Here is a 16,999-nt window from a genome sequence, read left to right on the forward strand (position 1 = left end):
GACACTTTTTTTTCTGATTTTTTTAAGACCAGAGACACGGACATAAAATATGGACCACTGCTCTCAGCAGCCCTGTGTCTACGGCATTCCCCAAGCACAGCCACCACACCCAGACTGCACTAGCTGGAATAAGAGAAAAACAGAGGGAGGGAGGGAGGGAGAGGACAAACGAGGGCGGGAGGGAGGGAGATAGAGAAGGAGGGGTTGCATTGTTTATCTCTTGGCAATAGAAAAGGATGACTTCGGCTCCTTTCAGAGGGACGACCTCACCCAGTATAGAGAGGAAGGATGAAGTGCCTTGTAAAGGACGGGGAGAGGAAAAACAGGCATGGAGTAGCACGAATTAAAGAGGAATTAGAGTGAGATCAAGAGAGGAAGAGAGAAGAGCCAAGTAAAGGAAGGGAACAAAAACAATATTATATTACGAGAGCTATCTGAAAACAGAAGAGGAAACAGGCATCGAGTACCGCCGGTTAAAGAGGAAACACTGCAGTGCAAATACTGTATATAAACACAGACATTTAGAAGAAAGAAAAATAGCGAATCTGTATTACAGCCTTCTCAGCATTTTCAAAACCTTTTTGGACAACAACATCAAAGTGGAGCTGTGATTGAGCTGTGATTGAGCTGTGATTGAGCTCATCTGTGCGGTCTGACCCAGTCTCCATCGCTCTCAGCTGTCGTGTGTCTGCAGGGAGCTCTTCTTCTCCTCCGGCTTATTCCTGGACTCCCTGCTTAACGTCAGCTGGCCTGCTCCCTCCCTTATAATCAGACCGACGTCACACTTAGCCTGCTTAATAAACATAATATGGCCATTAACTGGGCTTTAGTCAGACAAGTAACGGTCTACATCAAAGACTCCCCGCTGCCACAGCTTCACTTACAGCTTAGCAGCACCTATTTTGTCACCAGATTTGTATGCGAGTAAGTCAATAGAATATCAATAACATGATGTGATTAAATGTTAAATATTTGACGTGAGCAAGCGTGACCCCGTCTCCACTCAAGGCACCCTTACTCCGGAGCTTTCAACAGCGCTGCATTGCGCCGACTTCTTCGAAGCCGTTGAAGTTTGCTCTAGTTGCCGTTGAACCGTTGAAAGAAATAATTCAGTATTTGTACTTCGGATGTGCGCGTATTTGCTTTCTTCCCAACGGTAAGCCGAGAAGATCAATTACCACCTGGAGTCTCCGCTGGTTGCCTGGCAACCTCACAGCGGCGATAAGACTCCAGGAAGTCACAGCGCCCGGTGGCAAAAGTCCAGCACATAGTCCGCCCCAAAACACCCCGGTGTGTCCTCTTTACACTTGGTCTAAGTCTATATATCAATATCTAAATGTAAAATATCACAGCATGTAACCTGACAATATCGCTCAGTGCCATCTGACCATTGTATCTACTGTACAAACAGATCTATGATATCAAGATGCATTATTCCAGAGTGATATCACATGACATATCCTGAGACAGATATCGCCCATCACTGTTGAGATTTCCTTGTTAAATCTCGCCTCGTCTGCGACTGTGCTACAGAATACGTACACAAAGGGAAACAATTTGAATAGAACTGCAAGCTCACACACACAAAAAAAGTGTATTTGTATTCCTGAGTAGCACTGCGAGACTATTGCATCTATAGAACAGGCAAAATAGCTGAGAGTTGTAAAGTGCCTGAGATGAATCCGAAAGCAGCGGCGTCGGTGCGAGGTTGGGTGTGGCTGGCTGCTCACAGCTTCCACATCTATCTGTCTTTGATCTAGCGGCCCTGACCGCAAGGGTTAACATTCGGATGAAGTTGGTGACTGCCTGGTAATGCTAATTTGGGAGTGAGTGGAAAAGCTGGAGAGAGATAACGGGCGGTGAATAAGGAGGGAGGGGACAGTGTGGGACACGTTATTTGGCAGCCCACACACGAGCCCACCAAACGTGCACACATACACGGACTCTCAAAAACAAGTCCAGCATTAGGCAGGGGTTCGTAAAGGAAAGCCATTAATGAGAAGACAAGGGCCAGGCAGAAGGACACAAACAAAAACACACTAGAGGCTGTGCACGCACACACACACACACACACACACACACACACACACACACACACACACACACACAGTTCTAATCCCCTTTACTAGTCTGAACACAGGAGAAAGCACAGAGAGGCTTGCAGTTGAGCTATGAATGTTACAGTGACTGAACAAGCAGAAAGAGTGACGAAACCAATTAAATGACCCTCGATGCCGTATTGTGGTACGTAATTAATCAACTGCTTACCTTAATTTTTCTGATTCCTCTTTGATTTCCTCTGAAAAGAGGAAAAAAAGAAAGATGTTAAATTAGTCAAGTAAGAGTCTTGGGGAATGTAAAGTCTGCAGTGTTTTATTCAGTTTATGACACCGTTGGGAGTGGAGCACGTATCGGGCATGGCAGCACAAAGCACGAGACTTCTTTACGAAGGACGGGTTTCAGAAAATCTTCTCAGCACATCAAATCAGACGATGTTTTCTGGAGCCTTTCAGGAAGCTGAAGCTGTGCTTGTGTGTGTGTGTGTGGCCACCAATTCCCCTCCCAGAGGATTTAGGCTACACACTGTGCTGACACTTACAGTACATGTAACTGCACATATCTGACATGTATTGTACTCTCGATGCAAGAAAAGAGCGAGTTCTCACACACACTTGAGTTAAAAGTATTCAAGAAGAAAAATGAGTGCAGTTGTTGCCTGAGTTTCATTACGTCTTCATGGCGATGGTCTTGTTGACGCCCCGACGCCGCGCAGAAAGGAGCTAATGGGCTAATGTATTGCCTCAGCTGCAGCTGGGCCCCCCCAAAATAAATGTAATCATTATTCACTCTGCACTGCGTCTGTGAGCCAGGACCAACACTTGTGTTTATTTCGCAGATCTAGAGGCATGAAAGCAGTTGAACTCGCTGAGCACCGGCACAGAAGAGCCCGTAAACACAGAAGGAGGCATGAGTGAGATAGAGAGAGAGCCGAATAGAGGCCAGTTGGTAGTAGACATTAAAAGGAGGCCTTCAATGAGGAAGCTTTTTAAAAACACAGCGGCAAACCGGCAAAGTCCTCACAGAATCCCACCCGTCTGTGATGGTTGGGGGAAAAAACAACAGTAATGCAATGACAGCCCAATTATTTCACTGCTGGAAGCCGAACAGTCCTCTCAAAGAAATCCACTTGGCGAGAATATTTAGCGCTCGACACTCGGTGGAATTGCATTAAGGCTGGTTTCAAACACGTTATACTGTACTACCCCGTGAGGGGGGCTAATCTATACATCTGTTACATACATGCAGTCCCTGTGTGGATCCAAACCCAACATGAAATCCGATCACATCTGATCTTGTCATCTTTTCATGTCGTTATTCGGAGACAGACTGAGTGGGATCGTGGTGGCTTGACCGAAGTCTGTGTGTGTTCAACTACCTTCAATGCCTTGTATACACAGACTACTGTAATGACGCGTCTTACTCTTTAATCAGGCTGTTGATTATTTTTTAAATGCCCCAGAGCCCAAGGCAAGATGTGCAGCATTCAATCCGAGATGAATGGAAGTTCTGGCTCAGTATGAAGCCTCAGATGTAACAGATGAGTAGATATAGAAGTGGATGAGCTGAGCGATACCAGGCACCGACAATGCACTTGTCATAATGATAGCTTTCTCATTTTAGCTTTGATCTTTAGATTTCTATTGTAGGGACATTTTTGAAAAACCTCTCATTATATTGTGTTTATTTAATGCGCTTTCTTCCCGATCACACCATCGCAACCGTCTCACCGCACATTTGTTTTCTTTCCGGGTAAAAGCTGGCTCTTAAAGCCTTATTTGTATGAAAAAGTTGACTTAAACATCAAGTGCCTATTGACTACTTTTACTGCTTCTTTTTTAATCCTGACCATACATGTATGACCTGCACCAAATACATTGTTCAAAGACATTTGTTTCATCACTACGACTACAAAGGATTATTTCTAATATCAATTAACCTGCGACTGCTTTGAGATTATTCCATAAAATGTGAAATCTTCAAATTACTCGTTTTGTCTGCCCAATAGTCCAAAACTCAAGCAGTATTTAATTTACAATGATACCAAACAGAGAAGATCTGTAAAAATGTCATATTTCAGCACATTTTGCGTTTTATGCTTAATAAATTACCGCCGCAATTAATCATTTATTATCAGAATTGTCGATTCATTTTCTGTCGATGGACTTATTAATGAATCGACTACTTGTGTCAGCGCTAATTATCATGAATACTGCAATATGAGACCCACGAATATTCATGAATACGATCTTCTTGCTCCGTGTATTCCCTTCAAACTTTGAAATCCTTGACAACCAATCAGCACAGTTCGTTGGGGATAACAATCGGCCCGTTCTGACCTCTTATCTCTACCAGACAAAGGCCGACATCACAGAGCTGGACCCGAGAGAAAGCCAAAGCAATATACAGTGAAAGAAACCGCTGTGTGTCCGTCTCTCCCCCGCTCTGCTTAGTCCATGATACAGAAGTTACAGCAGCACTCTAGAAGTCTCTTTACCAGGATACGTGAAGTTAAACATGCACTGACCGCAGGCTATTACGCTTTCAATATCAGCTTTGCTTCAAATGATTTCTGAAGCCCAGGGTTATCAGATTTATGCAAACACACACAAGTCAAAACAAGAAGACAGGCAGGTGAGCACACGAGCAGCCAGTTTGGTTGGAGGGGCGGGGATTGTCATGTTGTCTGTGTAAGTAACCATCAGATAATTAGCGTGGTGTGTCGGGAGTGTTGATGAGGAATTGTCAACCGAAGGATGTGAACGGTGAAACCATGGCAACGGCGGGTGGTGTTGGTGATGAGAAAGAACAGATATGTGCTGGAGGCTCCTGGGACCGGGCAGACCAGAGCCGCAAATTAAAGCTGTGGAGTCACATGTGATCCGCCAGCTACCGGTTTCAAAACAAACAGAGTGCTGACATATGCCGGCAGCCAGCCGAGTGGGACTCTCTCTCACACACACACACACACACACACACACACACACACACACACACACACACACACACACACACACACACACACACACACACACACACACACACACACACACACACACACACACACACACACACACACACACCTCAATTATTTATTAAGTTAAATCTCATTTTTATCAATTTTCAGCCATGATATGATCAGAACACACGCAGCAATGAATGAACCGAGAGAAAACTGAATACAAGCATTAAAGTCTGCATTTGCCTCGGCGCACACAGGGAGACGCCTCCCAAAATGGCTCATCATAGTCTGATCAGCTGCCCAAAAACAAACCAAACACTGGATACAAACTAAAAGAATATTTTACTGGTGGGAGAAAAGTTAAATTAAGTTTAAATTGAAATAAAAGAATATTTCTGGTGTTCTGTGGTATTCTGGTTAGTAGCTGTTAAAGTAGTTTAGAACTTCTTCTGTAGACGCTACGAGGCCAGCAATGGCAGCCTTTTGTCACTTATTAACCCAACCCCCCCTCTGCCTCTCCCTCTGCAGCAGTCATACCAAGTACTGCTGACCTTGAAGGCGCCGTGTTCTGTGTCCTGGTTTGTCCGACGCCAGGACCCACAGTATAAACAAAGCACAACAGCAGCAGCAGCAGCAGTTCAGTGTAGTCGGCAAAACAGTGAGGCGATGCAGATGAAACTTTGAAAGTGTGAAACTGACACTTGAGAAACTCCCACAAAGCCCAAAATTGGTGTATTTGTTGCATCAACATCCATCTCCACTCATCCATTATTCTCCTATTACATCAACAAATACGTATTTTCCAAGAAGCCAAAACTATTTTGTGGAAAATACCACAGTGAAAAAATAAAAGCAGAAGAAGGTCAATCCTTCCACTTGGTTGAACTGACCAGAGCCACCCTGCTCTCCTGTGAGCTACAGCCCAGACTTCAATAGAACGCCTTTGACAGCTCCATAATGTATGAGAGCAGCCTGCTATGGACTCAATCACCGCCACCATTTCGCTCATCTTCAAAAGGTACCCCCCCCCCCCTACCCCCTCTTACACTGACTTTGACCCAGATACTAACAGTAGATGCATTAATACTAGAGTATTTAGGCCTACATGTAGCTTTTCTTTCATCATCAAGAAATAAGTGAGTCAAAAACGTGTATGAATTTCCTATTTCCCTGCTGTATTATTGCATTGGCCTACTGCCTCTCGTACTTCAGAAGCAGTGTGCGCAAAGGCACGTTAACCAGTCCAGTCCTGACCAGATACGGTGCAAATGAGAGCCTTTCTCACTGTGGTTTGAGTTTGCACTACTGAGTCCCATATACCCCGAGGTTGTCAGCTATTCAAAGGCCCCCCCTAGAAAGCTGCCTCTAAGCTGGGGGAGAAGGTCAGTCAAAACCTGGCGAATCATTTCTCCACTCCTGCTCTCGGGAGTGACTGCACTGCACGCCTGGATAAAGGCGAGAGTGGGCACAGGGAGATTTGGGAGGAATAGGAAGTGCACAAAAAATAGACACGCATGAATGCAGCCGGGTGTAGGCACACGCGCAAGTCAGGTACACCTCCCCACCGTCAAATCAGTGTTGTAGCACCAACAGTATTAATGGCCTTTGTCCTCCTGATGGGGGAAATAAAAACACTTCCTCAATTTCAGAAACCCTGGCTACAGTCTTGATACCATGACACACAAAGTCGCTGAGTCAATGCTTCCAACCATTATGCCATGATTAATTCATGAAACATATCCTTGTTTATTATTGGATACCTCCATGTCTAGCAAAGACATGCACTGCACACACATCCCTATGGATCAGCCTTGTGATGTGGCAGGCAGATTAAAGCTAGTATAGCCTGGGTCCCTCAGCACAACAGACCCAGAGTCTGATACACGACACCTACGCGACCAGGCCCTCTGTGACAAACACATGACACGATGACGACGTCGAGACAAAAGCTTCAGCACCTCAGCCCGAAGTCAGCTCACGCAAAACAAGCAAATGCCACCGCTGTCGGCTGTGATGTCGCACTCGGGGAAAACAAACAGCGTGGCACGCGTTGTGATCAGCACTGTGCATGAAAGACTGCGGGCCGTATGACAGCTACAGAGGATAGGATAGCTGTTATTTTGAGAGAGGAAGGCACGGCGACCTCACAGCTTCAGGTGACGGTGTCGGATCGAGGTGCCGGGTTGAACGCGGGCCTGACGTAGACGACCTCACACTCCGCCGCTGAGCTTGACAGTGAGCGAGAGACAGGTTTCTGCAGTGCTTTACATGATACATGTTTGAAAAGGGGCTTATCAGTGATCCCTTCAATCACACCTTGCACTGAGCTACAGCAAAAGCCGACCACGGCTTGGATAACAACTGCACAATGGCGTAGTCAGCCTCTTAGGCATGCAAATATGCAGCTGTAACAGATAAGGCTTGATGAATCAGCAAGGGAAGTATTTGACAACCCTGGGCCAAAGGTTAGAGGCAGGGTTGCCGCATTAAATCCCTGGAATATCAAACAATGTTGCTAAAAGATGTGCATATTCGTTAAACTTTCACTGAACAACCAAACGCTGCAGAGAGGCTAAAACTACACCGTGATTGCTAGGGGGGGGGGGGGGGGTGAAGCTGCAACACATGGTGATGCATTTTTAGAAAAACACAACATCCATTAACACGAAGCAGAATGGCGGTCCGCTTTCATGACGCATCACATCAAAGTGCAACGGCTTCTCGAGGCAGCGTGACAAAAACGACCTGCTCCCCGTCTCTCACTGCTGACAGAAGCCGCTTGCGGGCTAAACTTCTTCTCCTCCTTCCCGGGCGCCACCCTGCCTTTGCAAGCGTGACAAAGCATTCCTAAGCCAGCAGCAGCAGCAGCAGCAGCAGCAGCAGCAGCAGCAGCAGCAGCAGCAGAGGACCCTGTTGGGAGTGTCCACCACAGGGACGACTGACTGTTCACCAGAACCATTAACACTGGAATCACCGACCCTCCCTGGATGCGTTTGTGGTCGTGTAATGTGTGCTTGTGCAAGAGTGCATTAAGGAATACTAAAAAAAGCAACTCAATCAGTGCTGAAGTTACACTGGTAACGTTTTTAACACGGGTCAATAACACAGCTGCACAATGCCCTCATAGGCTAAAGCAGGGCTACATATGTAGCCTGCATCACAGCTCTTCTATCGTGTTTCGTAAAGGGTCTTACCGTTTTGGTGTAATACCCGTGGAGAGTGAAGTGTCAGTGTGAATCTGTTGTGAAAGATGGTTTGGACAAGATTTGCATTTCCGTTCCCAGCTTTAACAAACACAGAAGTGCAAATACAAGCAGCATCAGCTCATCCTGGGTGCAGTACGTCTGCAGAGTGATGTGTAAACAAGAGGTAAAGTGACCATTATTTCAACCCGAGGGCGCGCTGCTCGCTGCCGCATGCTGTACAAGTGGACACTTCATTCACAAATACCCGGCTGCTATACCTGTGTCAGGAGTACGTCGTTGGTTTTTAAAAGGTGTACAAAAAGAGATGGTACACCTGGAGTGCAATGGATTACAATGAACAACATAATATTGCAGCTATATGCCAACTTTAAAAAGCCTTGATAAATAAACACCTTATAAATTAAAGGGTTTGAAAACAAAAGTAGATTTCTTTTACCAAAGCCTATCACAGAGCTGTCTGATAAAGTACGAGTCACATACTGGACGCTCTCGGCTCACATGATATCATCCTTTAGAGTACACTTCAACGGTGTGTAAAGCAGGTAGCGCCATGCAACCACAGGCCTCGGAGGCTGCACACACCTGGGCGAATAGACTTGCTGACTAATGCTGTTGGATGATCACTAATTCAATAAGTAGACATTCTGCCAGCAAGATGTTCACACACATAATCACAATCAAACATGCACAGATACAGTACACACTCACACACACACACACATGCATTCACACCAAAAATCCCATGAGAGCTCCAACATTTCATCAATTAAGACACAGCAGAGCCTGCACACGGCTGCTCCTCTGGCAGGAGGGACTGAGATAAACAGACAGCTCTCCGGAGACGCTCCGCAGTACATCACAAGATCGGCAGCAGGAAAACAGCCTCGCTGAAGGGGGGGGGGGGGGCAAGAGAAAGCAGGGACAAGGACGAGGCTGGCTTCCAAAACAAATCCGCCATATAAACCCGTCTCTTGCCGGTTCCATAGTTTGTGCCCAATGTGTACGAGTGTGTGCTCATATTACAAGGCTACTAGAGGAGAACAGTATCCTCAGTCTCATTTTAACACTGTTGTGAGACATGGTTTGGCTCTTTCTGAGTGGGACCTTTACCACAGACAGAACAAAGACAGAAGGAGAAGAATGCATCCTCATCACTTCCTGCCCTTTGGGTGGGTCAAAAACCTGCAACAAAACACACACACACTCCTTCCTCATGGGCTTCCAACCATCTTTAAAACACACACAGACACAGAGGAGAGGTTAGAGGTCACTCCCTGACTCAGTTTCCATCACCTGAGCGAGGAGGAGGAGCTGGAGAAAGGGCATCCCGCAGCATTTACATTTCAAAGCGCTTAGAGCCCGTCCGCACCTGGCATGGATCCCAGGGTTGGCTCTAACCACTCCGTATGCAGCGATCGGCTTTAATTCAATCCAGTGCCCGATTGCTTTCACCTCCGTAAAGCACGGTGGTCTCGGTGACTGCGCGCTTCCAGATATGGAGCGCTGAGTGTGCAGGTAAAGAAAAAGAAGGCGTGAGCGTGGCTGGACAGGATAAGAGAAATAAGCCGAGGAGACAAGGACAGGAAGCCTCGGGACTCAGATGGACATAAACTGGCTTTATGATGGCGCAAGACATAAAAAAGTAAATTCTTATCTTCATTCAGTGACATTGACCCCATTATTGAGGCCGTGAGCATCGTCGAGCAACAGCATTTTGAGAACAGTTTGCAATAAGACAATGTCGACAGTTATAGTAATAAAGACCACACTGTAGCTTTGCGCCGCTAAGATCGGCTTAATCTGTGGATGAATCAACGTGTAGGTGTACATCCCCACCTCCTCCTACCAAACAGAGATAAACACGGGGCAGCTGCGACCACCACGCAGAGCCTGAGAAAAATCAGACCCCCGACATTTCCATTGTCCAGGCTGAAAGGAAAAGGTTGCACAGCAGTAATTACATTTGGAGGGGAAGAAGGAAACACTGTCAGAGGTTGTCTGGGCTACCTAATCATGTGTGTGTGTGTGCACGCCTGTGTGTGTGTGTGTGTGTGTACAACCAACCTCCTCACTCGCACTTGCATAAGCCTGTTTAATCACCATGGCTGAATTAAGGCTCTCCTTTTTCTTTGCCATAAAGTGACAAAACTCGGCCTCCACAAGGCCTCGCTTACTCAGCTGTCGGCCTCGTTATTGGAATGAATTCATCTTAAATAAATCCGCTGATGCATGATTCGGCTCTTTTCTTCTCCAATGCTATGAATTGCACTTTCTGTCCTCTGAAATGGGGTTCTTATCACTGTGCAGGACTGTGCTGCACACGCTGGAGATAATAGCCAGTCAATGGAAGATAAATATGTGTATTGTGAACTGCATCCTCCTCAGCTCCTTCAGTCAAAGTGCCCTTTCTCATCCAAACCTACCCTCTTTTAAGTCCCAGCATGCTTAGCGGCAAGCTATGATGGAGTAAAAAGTCAACCATGGTGGAGCACTGTCAACTTTCTTGTTGTGCTACTGCCGAAAGGAAGTTAGAGTCCTGTATGTGTGCTTGTGTATAAAAAAAATAGGAAGCTAACAAGCTAAGCTAACTAGCTTACACTCAGTAAGTGGAAGATGGTTAGCCATGCTGGCTAATGTGGGAGAGACGGGTACAACACGCAACAAAGGTCATAAAGACGGAATCAAACCCGGGACGTTATGTGGTTATATGTGCTGTAACCGCCCGGCTACCGAGGTGCTCCTGCATATTAACTTTTCGTTCATGTTTTATCAGACCAGCTGAGTCATCAGCAGCACAGTCTTTTGGAATTAAAGTCATATTATGAATTATCATATGATTATGAAGCACACAGAAATTGCACCGATCAAAAAAACAGCACCGACTGCATCAGTTATAACAAAACATTCATGCCAACAATGTATTTTAATTTCAGTTCAGCTGTAAGCTCCTAAATTCTTCTGGGTAACATTGCCTCCTTACTCACACCTATTATTTAACGTCCTCCCTGCATCTCCCTCAGTAATGCTGATGTATTATTTCCTTGGTAACAACTTTCCTCGGATGAATACAGACGATAGATCAACACAGGACCGATGCTACAAAATAAATACAAGCGGCACAAGAGGAAACAGAAACAGAGAAGAAGAGAGAAATGAGAGGGTCTGTCTTCATTCGTCTCATCTGTTTGCGGTATAATTAATTCATCACCTGTCCCGGGACTGCAGGAGGCATCAGTGGAGAGAAATACTGCATTATGTATGGAGGTATCAGTGTAAGAAAATAAATGAAAAAATCCCTTCCTTCTAAATTCTAAACCGTCTTGTCCGTATAGATGAAAGGTGTTTTTTTTTATGCTTTCAGAGCGAGCGTCGACTCTGCCATGTTGACTACTCCCGCTGCTCATTATCTGAATACCAGTCAACCTTTGGGGTTACACGCAGCTTAAGTGTCTGCACTTAGTCTTGCAGGGGAGCAATGAGACAGAAACCAGGCACGGGGGCCTCACCCTCTGTCATGTCTCCCTTTCCTTCGGGGCAATGTAGCAATAGACTTGATTGTGCAACACATTTAGAAGACCTATTATACCCTATGGACTGAGAACCTGCAAAGGGGTTTTATCGCTATATTTTCTCAAACTTGAATATGGAATAATCAATAGCTGAAGTCCAACAGGCTAGAAGGGCAAAGCATGTCTGCTTCTTAGTTTAGTCTGTCTGGTTTCTATTTGATTGTAGCTCCACTGTGGAAGGGGATATAGATGTCTTTTATATTTTAAAGAATTCAGATTTTAAGAAGATATCTGAATTGCACACATGCATGCGCATACATTTGATTCCAGTTCAAGTCAAACAGTGGAACATTTAGTGCCATTTACAGCAACCCTGACAAGTAAAAGTGTCAACGGCCGCCGTCTCTTCACCCATTTACACTTTCTCATCCTCGGCAATACCGGCACGTTTCATCAGCAAGTTTGGGGCCTCCGCTGCATGGAAATCAGAATATGAAGGATGCCGATAAAAAAGCTGCCAGGTGCACAAATACGGGAAGCTTTTAATATGCCGTAGGAGTACAGACATACGATGCTTGCCCCGACAGCAGCCCTCAGCTCCCCGCACTGTGCGGGTCTTCAGGGTGTCGTGGTAAAAAAAACCTTAATTAACAAACAGGATCTTTTATAGCCTGGCGCGTATCACGGTGGAGCATCTGGCGACATGGGTGCAGCTTATCGTAGCGGAGCATGTGCTGGCCATTCATAACGATCAGAGGTACATTTGTTCCATTGCCACGTTCGCTAAACTCTAAAAGAATAATAAGGGTGGCCCGAGCAGGCAGTGGCCTTGATTTTGGTGCAAAAGAGCAGCTTACAACCTCTTGTTGTTTTCGTCTGTGTTTACAGTTGTATTCAAACCACAGACACGCAAACTGCCAATATCTGGCCAGCAAGCAATTGCTGACGAGCCAACTGACAACGATAAGGCTTTCTCACAACACAACTTTCTGGCACAAGATGAACACACTGCTCTCACATACGCCCATACAAAACCAAAGGAAGGTCTTTTTTTCCAGAAAACAATCTCAGACAAGCTAACCTTACCCGTCCACTGCGAAACAACGCTGATTAATGGACGTCAGGTGGCAGTAAAGATGAATCCGATGGGATCCATGTTGCTCTGTGTCTGCTTGATGTTAGCAGGTAATAGTTTAAGAACATAACAATAAGGGATGCCCCCTCTCATTCGGTTAGTCTTTTTTTAATGCTGAATGAATCTCTGGTAAACACAAGATATAAGTGTATGTTTTTGTGCGATTCTTTGTGGAGAAACTCGATTAGTCGAGAAACTTGTATGAGTGTTAGAGGGCAGCCCTAATAACAATGATAAAGCCATCAACCATGAATTAATTTTGTCCGCACGACAAGATATTAACCGCTACATTTAAGCTACAACTACAGGTATTGAGTAAACATTTTTTTCATCGGTGATCAGTGGCAAGAAAGACAAAGAAAGAACAAAAACAAAGACATATTGAATATCCAACAAAGCTTCAGACTTGGTGTAATTCTCTTTCCAGAGGCTGCCTCCAGGACCTAAACAGAATCTGCATCTGCAGGTAATAGAAAGTGACGAGAGGAATCGAGAATGCACCTGCAACAGGTTTGCAGGTTGCTGTGACCCGTGCAGCTGACCCTCAGATCACACACCCTAAGGGGAGAGATAATGAGCGACGTGCTCGGCAGGACTCGTCTCCTTAAGTGCCTGCTACCCTCGGGTACGAGCTCTCACTCGTCTTCGCGTGGTAGCTTGTACAGAGCTCCCCGATTTAACTTGTTACATTCACAGTACGACTGCTTCGCAGCAGCAGTGAAGCCACGCGAACTTCTCAGGTCAGAGAAGACGGGTTGGTTTTACAGAAATAAAGAAACCATCCACAAAGCCGGCATCACGTGGAGCAAGCGATGCGTGACGACAACGAACAGAAGCCTGCATGTTCTGACAGGTGATGGGCAGACACAGCCCGAGGGCCTTTGATATCTTCAAGTGAACGGTCGGCTTTACCCTCCGTCTGTTCCTCGCAATCAGACAGCTCCTCCCGAAGAAGCCGACGGCGCTCCAAAGATAATAGGACTGTACGCCACTACAGTTTAGAGCGTGCGAGGGTGTGAGACGGTATTCTTTTTGGGAAAGTGCTGAGCTACAGTTTTGATAATCCAAGAGAAAGGTCAGTATGGGAGAGAGGAAGATGGACTGTCTGACAAAGGCAGCCTAGCCAGAGCCTTTTACCCAATTCCTATTCCTACATAATTCCTATACCATCTTGTGTTATACAAGGAATAAAAAAAGAAATCAAACAATACTTGTACCTGGTTTTGCACAGTGAATAACAGGAGAACGTTCAGTGACAGCAAAGAGGAGACTCTGGCACAGGCACTCTCTCCGAGATGTCTCAGAGCCCCAAGAGCTGGAGGGGATTATGTAAGTCACTCAGTATACTGGGTCACCGAGTCGTTTTCTGATATGCACTACTACTGTGCCACTGCTACGCTCGTTACAGAGATCCACATTTTGTAGGTTTTTTTAGAGTATGACTGAGCCTCAGTGTGAAGTTCGAATCAACTAGGACTATGCTGAGAAATTATACTATTTAATGTTTGCACTGTACTGCCACTCAGGGTTGTACCTGAGTGTTGTCAGCCCGGTTTCTGACCCGAGTGGACCGAAAACAACAATGACCGCGTGACTGATGCTGCTTTTTAAAAAGGGAGAGTACACCCTGAAATATAATTCAGTGTTAGCTGGTGAATGTTGATCAGCAGCATAGAGACAGACTGTAGCGGTGATGTCATCCGGAGACAAAATATGGTGCCGCTCCATAAACTGCTAGGATGCTATATGACAGTCAGCATTCATGGCGTTTTTTTTTCTTTTTTCGTGGTTGTTTTCTGACTCACATTTGGACGACCTACATTTCAATAAAACCCATAGGGTGGCTAATTCACTTACAGCGACAAAGAGTGTCACCCGATGACGTCATCGATTTAAGTCTTTCTGCTCTGATTCACAGGTAAAGAGACAATACTGACTCTCCACTGGTGCGTTTCATGGTGTGTTTTCCTTTAAAAACACATGCTGGAGAGAGCCTCGTTCTTTCAAACCTCTTTTTCTCTGTTGCTCTACAAACAATAAAGTGGGGGGGAGGAATATATGATTTGTGTGTAGGTGGGTTGGTTTTACAAAACATCAGAGCAAGCCTCGACAAACACGATACACGATCGGTGTATTTAGTCTTCACGGCCATTTCAAAACCCGGCAACAGCTGAAAGAGCTGGTAAAGGCAGCAACTGTCAGACAGGTTGGATGTCTGGCTGCTGCCCAACATGGACTCATTGTTTCTCTGGTAGTGTCATGTTACTTCCCTCTTTTGCGGGACAAAACCCAGCTTGTTCCAACTCAGAGCTGATGAACAATCCCTGGCATGTGAAAACAACATTGGTTATGGTATTTTGGACGTAAAATATTAGCTGCTCTGTGAATTTCTGTTTGTCTAAATGTATTTATAAAATGCACATTTATTATTAATAGTCATCCCAAGGACGTGTTTTGGAAAATACACCTGCTAACAAATAGTTTCAGAAAGCTACCACATATAGTGCAATTGAAAGTGGACGTTATGTGATGTTGACTTCAAAATAAAAGCACAGTCGACGTGCAACAACTGGCGCGGATATACGTGCTGTATGAAGTGAAACTTTGTTATTTTATATTAATTGTTTTACAAATACATATATTTTTTCAGTTTTAGTGTTTTAAATTACTGCCATATTTGCTCAGTATCACGTGCATTTCAATTGTAATTTTATTTTTTTAGATCCGACCGGAAATCATCTCTCATTATAAGCACTAGCTTGACGTTGTTCTAGCATAGAGGTGCTACTGACAGCTGACAACTTCCGTCTTCACTGTCCCGACTTCTCGTGTAGTTTCACAACATAACAATAAAGAGCAGAACCCAGAGATTCAGATTATTAAACTGTTTAATGCATAAAAGATGTAATAAAATGGACAAACTGTCTTCCAACACGCCGTGTACTCAACGGGCACGGCTACGTCTCTCGTGTACCAGGAAGAGACACAAACATCTCGCACCTTTACGGGGTTAAACACGTCAAATCGAGCCGTTTAGTTAAGCAGAGTATACACTTGGCTGCTGTATAAGCTGTAGTTATTGGTTGGCTTGATATTGAAGGAGGATGCAGCCGTTAACAACTTTAGTTTCCCGTCCAGTGCTCGGCCTGGTCTCACATCGCTACTAGTTTCGCAGCATCGGCTTCAGTGTTGCAAACACCCACCCTCTTCTGCACCATTTCCGTGTTTCGTACGGAATCACATTCCCGTGCCACGTCAATTAAATACGCAGGTTTTGCTGAATTATAACGCCGGACAACAAGACAATAGCAGCCAGCGTTTAACGACTGGTAATCGCACTGTGTTGCCACAACGCTGCGACATTGCAGGATCGCCGGTTATTAAGTGAGAGGGTGCATGACGTGTCTAAATCAATGAGTCCAACACCGGGGAGAAAAAAAAAATATGTGCACGCTAAAACAACTTACCAAGTGCCACCTCGCAGGCTTTGCGCAATTGTGAATGGTGAGCCTTTTTCACCTCCTTGTCGGCCAGGATCTTTTCCAAAGCTCGTGTGAGGAACATGTTTTTCGTCTTTTTGCCCTCAAACATGTCGCACCGGAATTTTGGGGCGAGGTGTGCCTGGTCCCAAAGAGGGGTGGTGGTGGGGGGGGGGGGGGGTGTGTGGTGGCTGCAGCCGCCTCGAATAGAGATGTATTCCTTTACAAATGTCAGCCTCGGAGCCCCCCTAACAGACAAACATAAATAAACACAGAAGGTGGGGTAAATCCCTCAGATTTCCATTAACGACCTGCCTCCTGCGCCATGTTGGAGAGAGGAAGCGACGTCACGTTGCCTACGTTGAGAACGGTCGCAGTGAGGCAGCAGGGAGAGAGAGAGGGAGGGAGGAGGGAGAGGGAGAGAGAGGAGGGAGAGAGAGAGAGAGAGAGATGTCATGAGTGTAGTCTTACAGCTAAGCTTTCGTGCATACGCCTACACGGGCGTATTAAAGTTACATGTAAAATAACAGGCATTAATATATGCAAGCACGCCAGCTGCTTCAATGTGTGCAGGATTTCTCCTTTTTTTTGTAGAATAAAACATGCCACCTTTCCACTTACATACTTACAATATATGCACATTGTACAGT

At 45.5% G+C, this 16,999-nt stretch overlaps 1 protein-coding gene across 3 annotated transcripts in view; it reads right to left on the reverse strand.

The window, feature by feature from the left end:
- The window catches only part of arfgef1 (ADP-ribosylation factor guanine nucleotide-exchange factor 1 (brefeldin A-inhibited)), a 44,319-nt gene extending 27,630 nt beyond the window's left edge, over positions 1-16,689 (reverse strand). For all 3 annotated transcript variants that reach the window (XM_076080906.1, XM_076080905.1, XM_076080903.1), the window contains exons 1-2: positions 16,338-16,689; positions 2,269-2,299 (exon numbers count right to left, since the gene is read on the reverse strand). In XM_076080906.1, the coding sequence (XP_075937021.1) occupies positions 2,269-2,299; positions 16,338-16,461 (155 nt within the window). In that variant the 5' untranslated portion in view covers positions 16,462-16,689. The remainder of the gene's footprint in view (positions 1-2,268; positions 2,300-16,337) is intronic.
- Positions 16,690-16,999: the final 310 nt, after the last annotated feature.

Source organism: Anarhichas minor, unplaced genomic scaffold (genome assembly GCF_050575085.1).
Source record: "Anarhichas minor isolate MPS153535 unplaced genomic scaffold, ASM5057508v1 ptg000074l, whole genome shotgun sequence".
Lineage (NCBI taxonomy): Eukaryota > Metazoa > Chordata > Actinopteri > Perciformes > Anarhichadidae > Anarhichas > Anarhichas minor.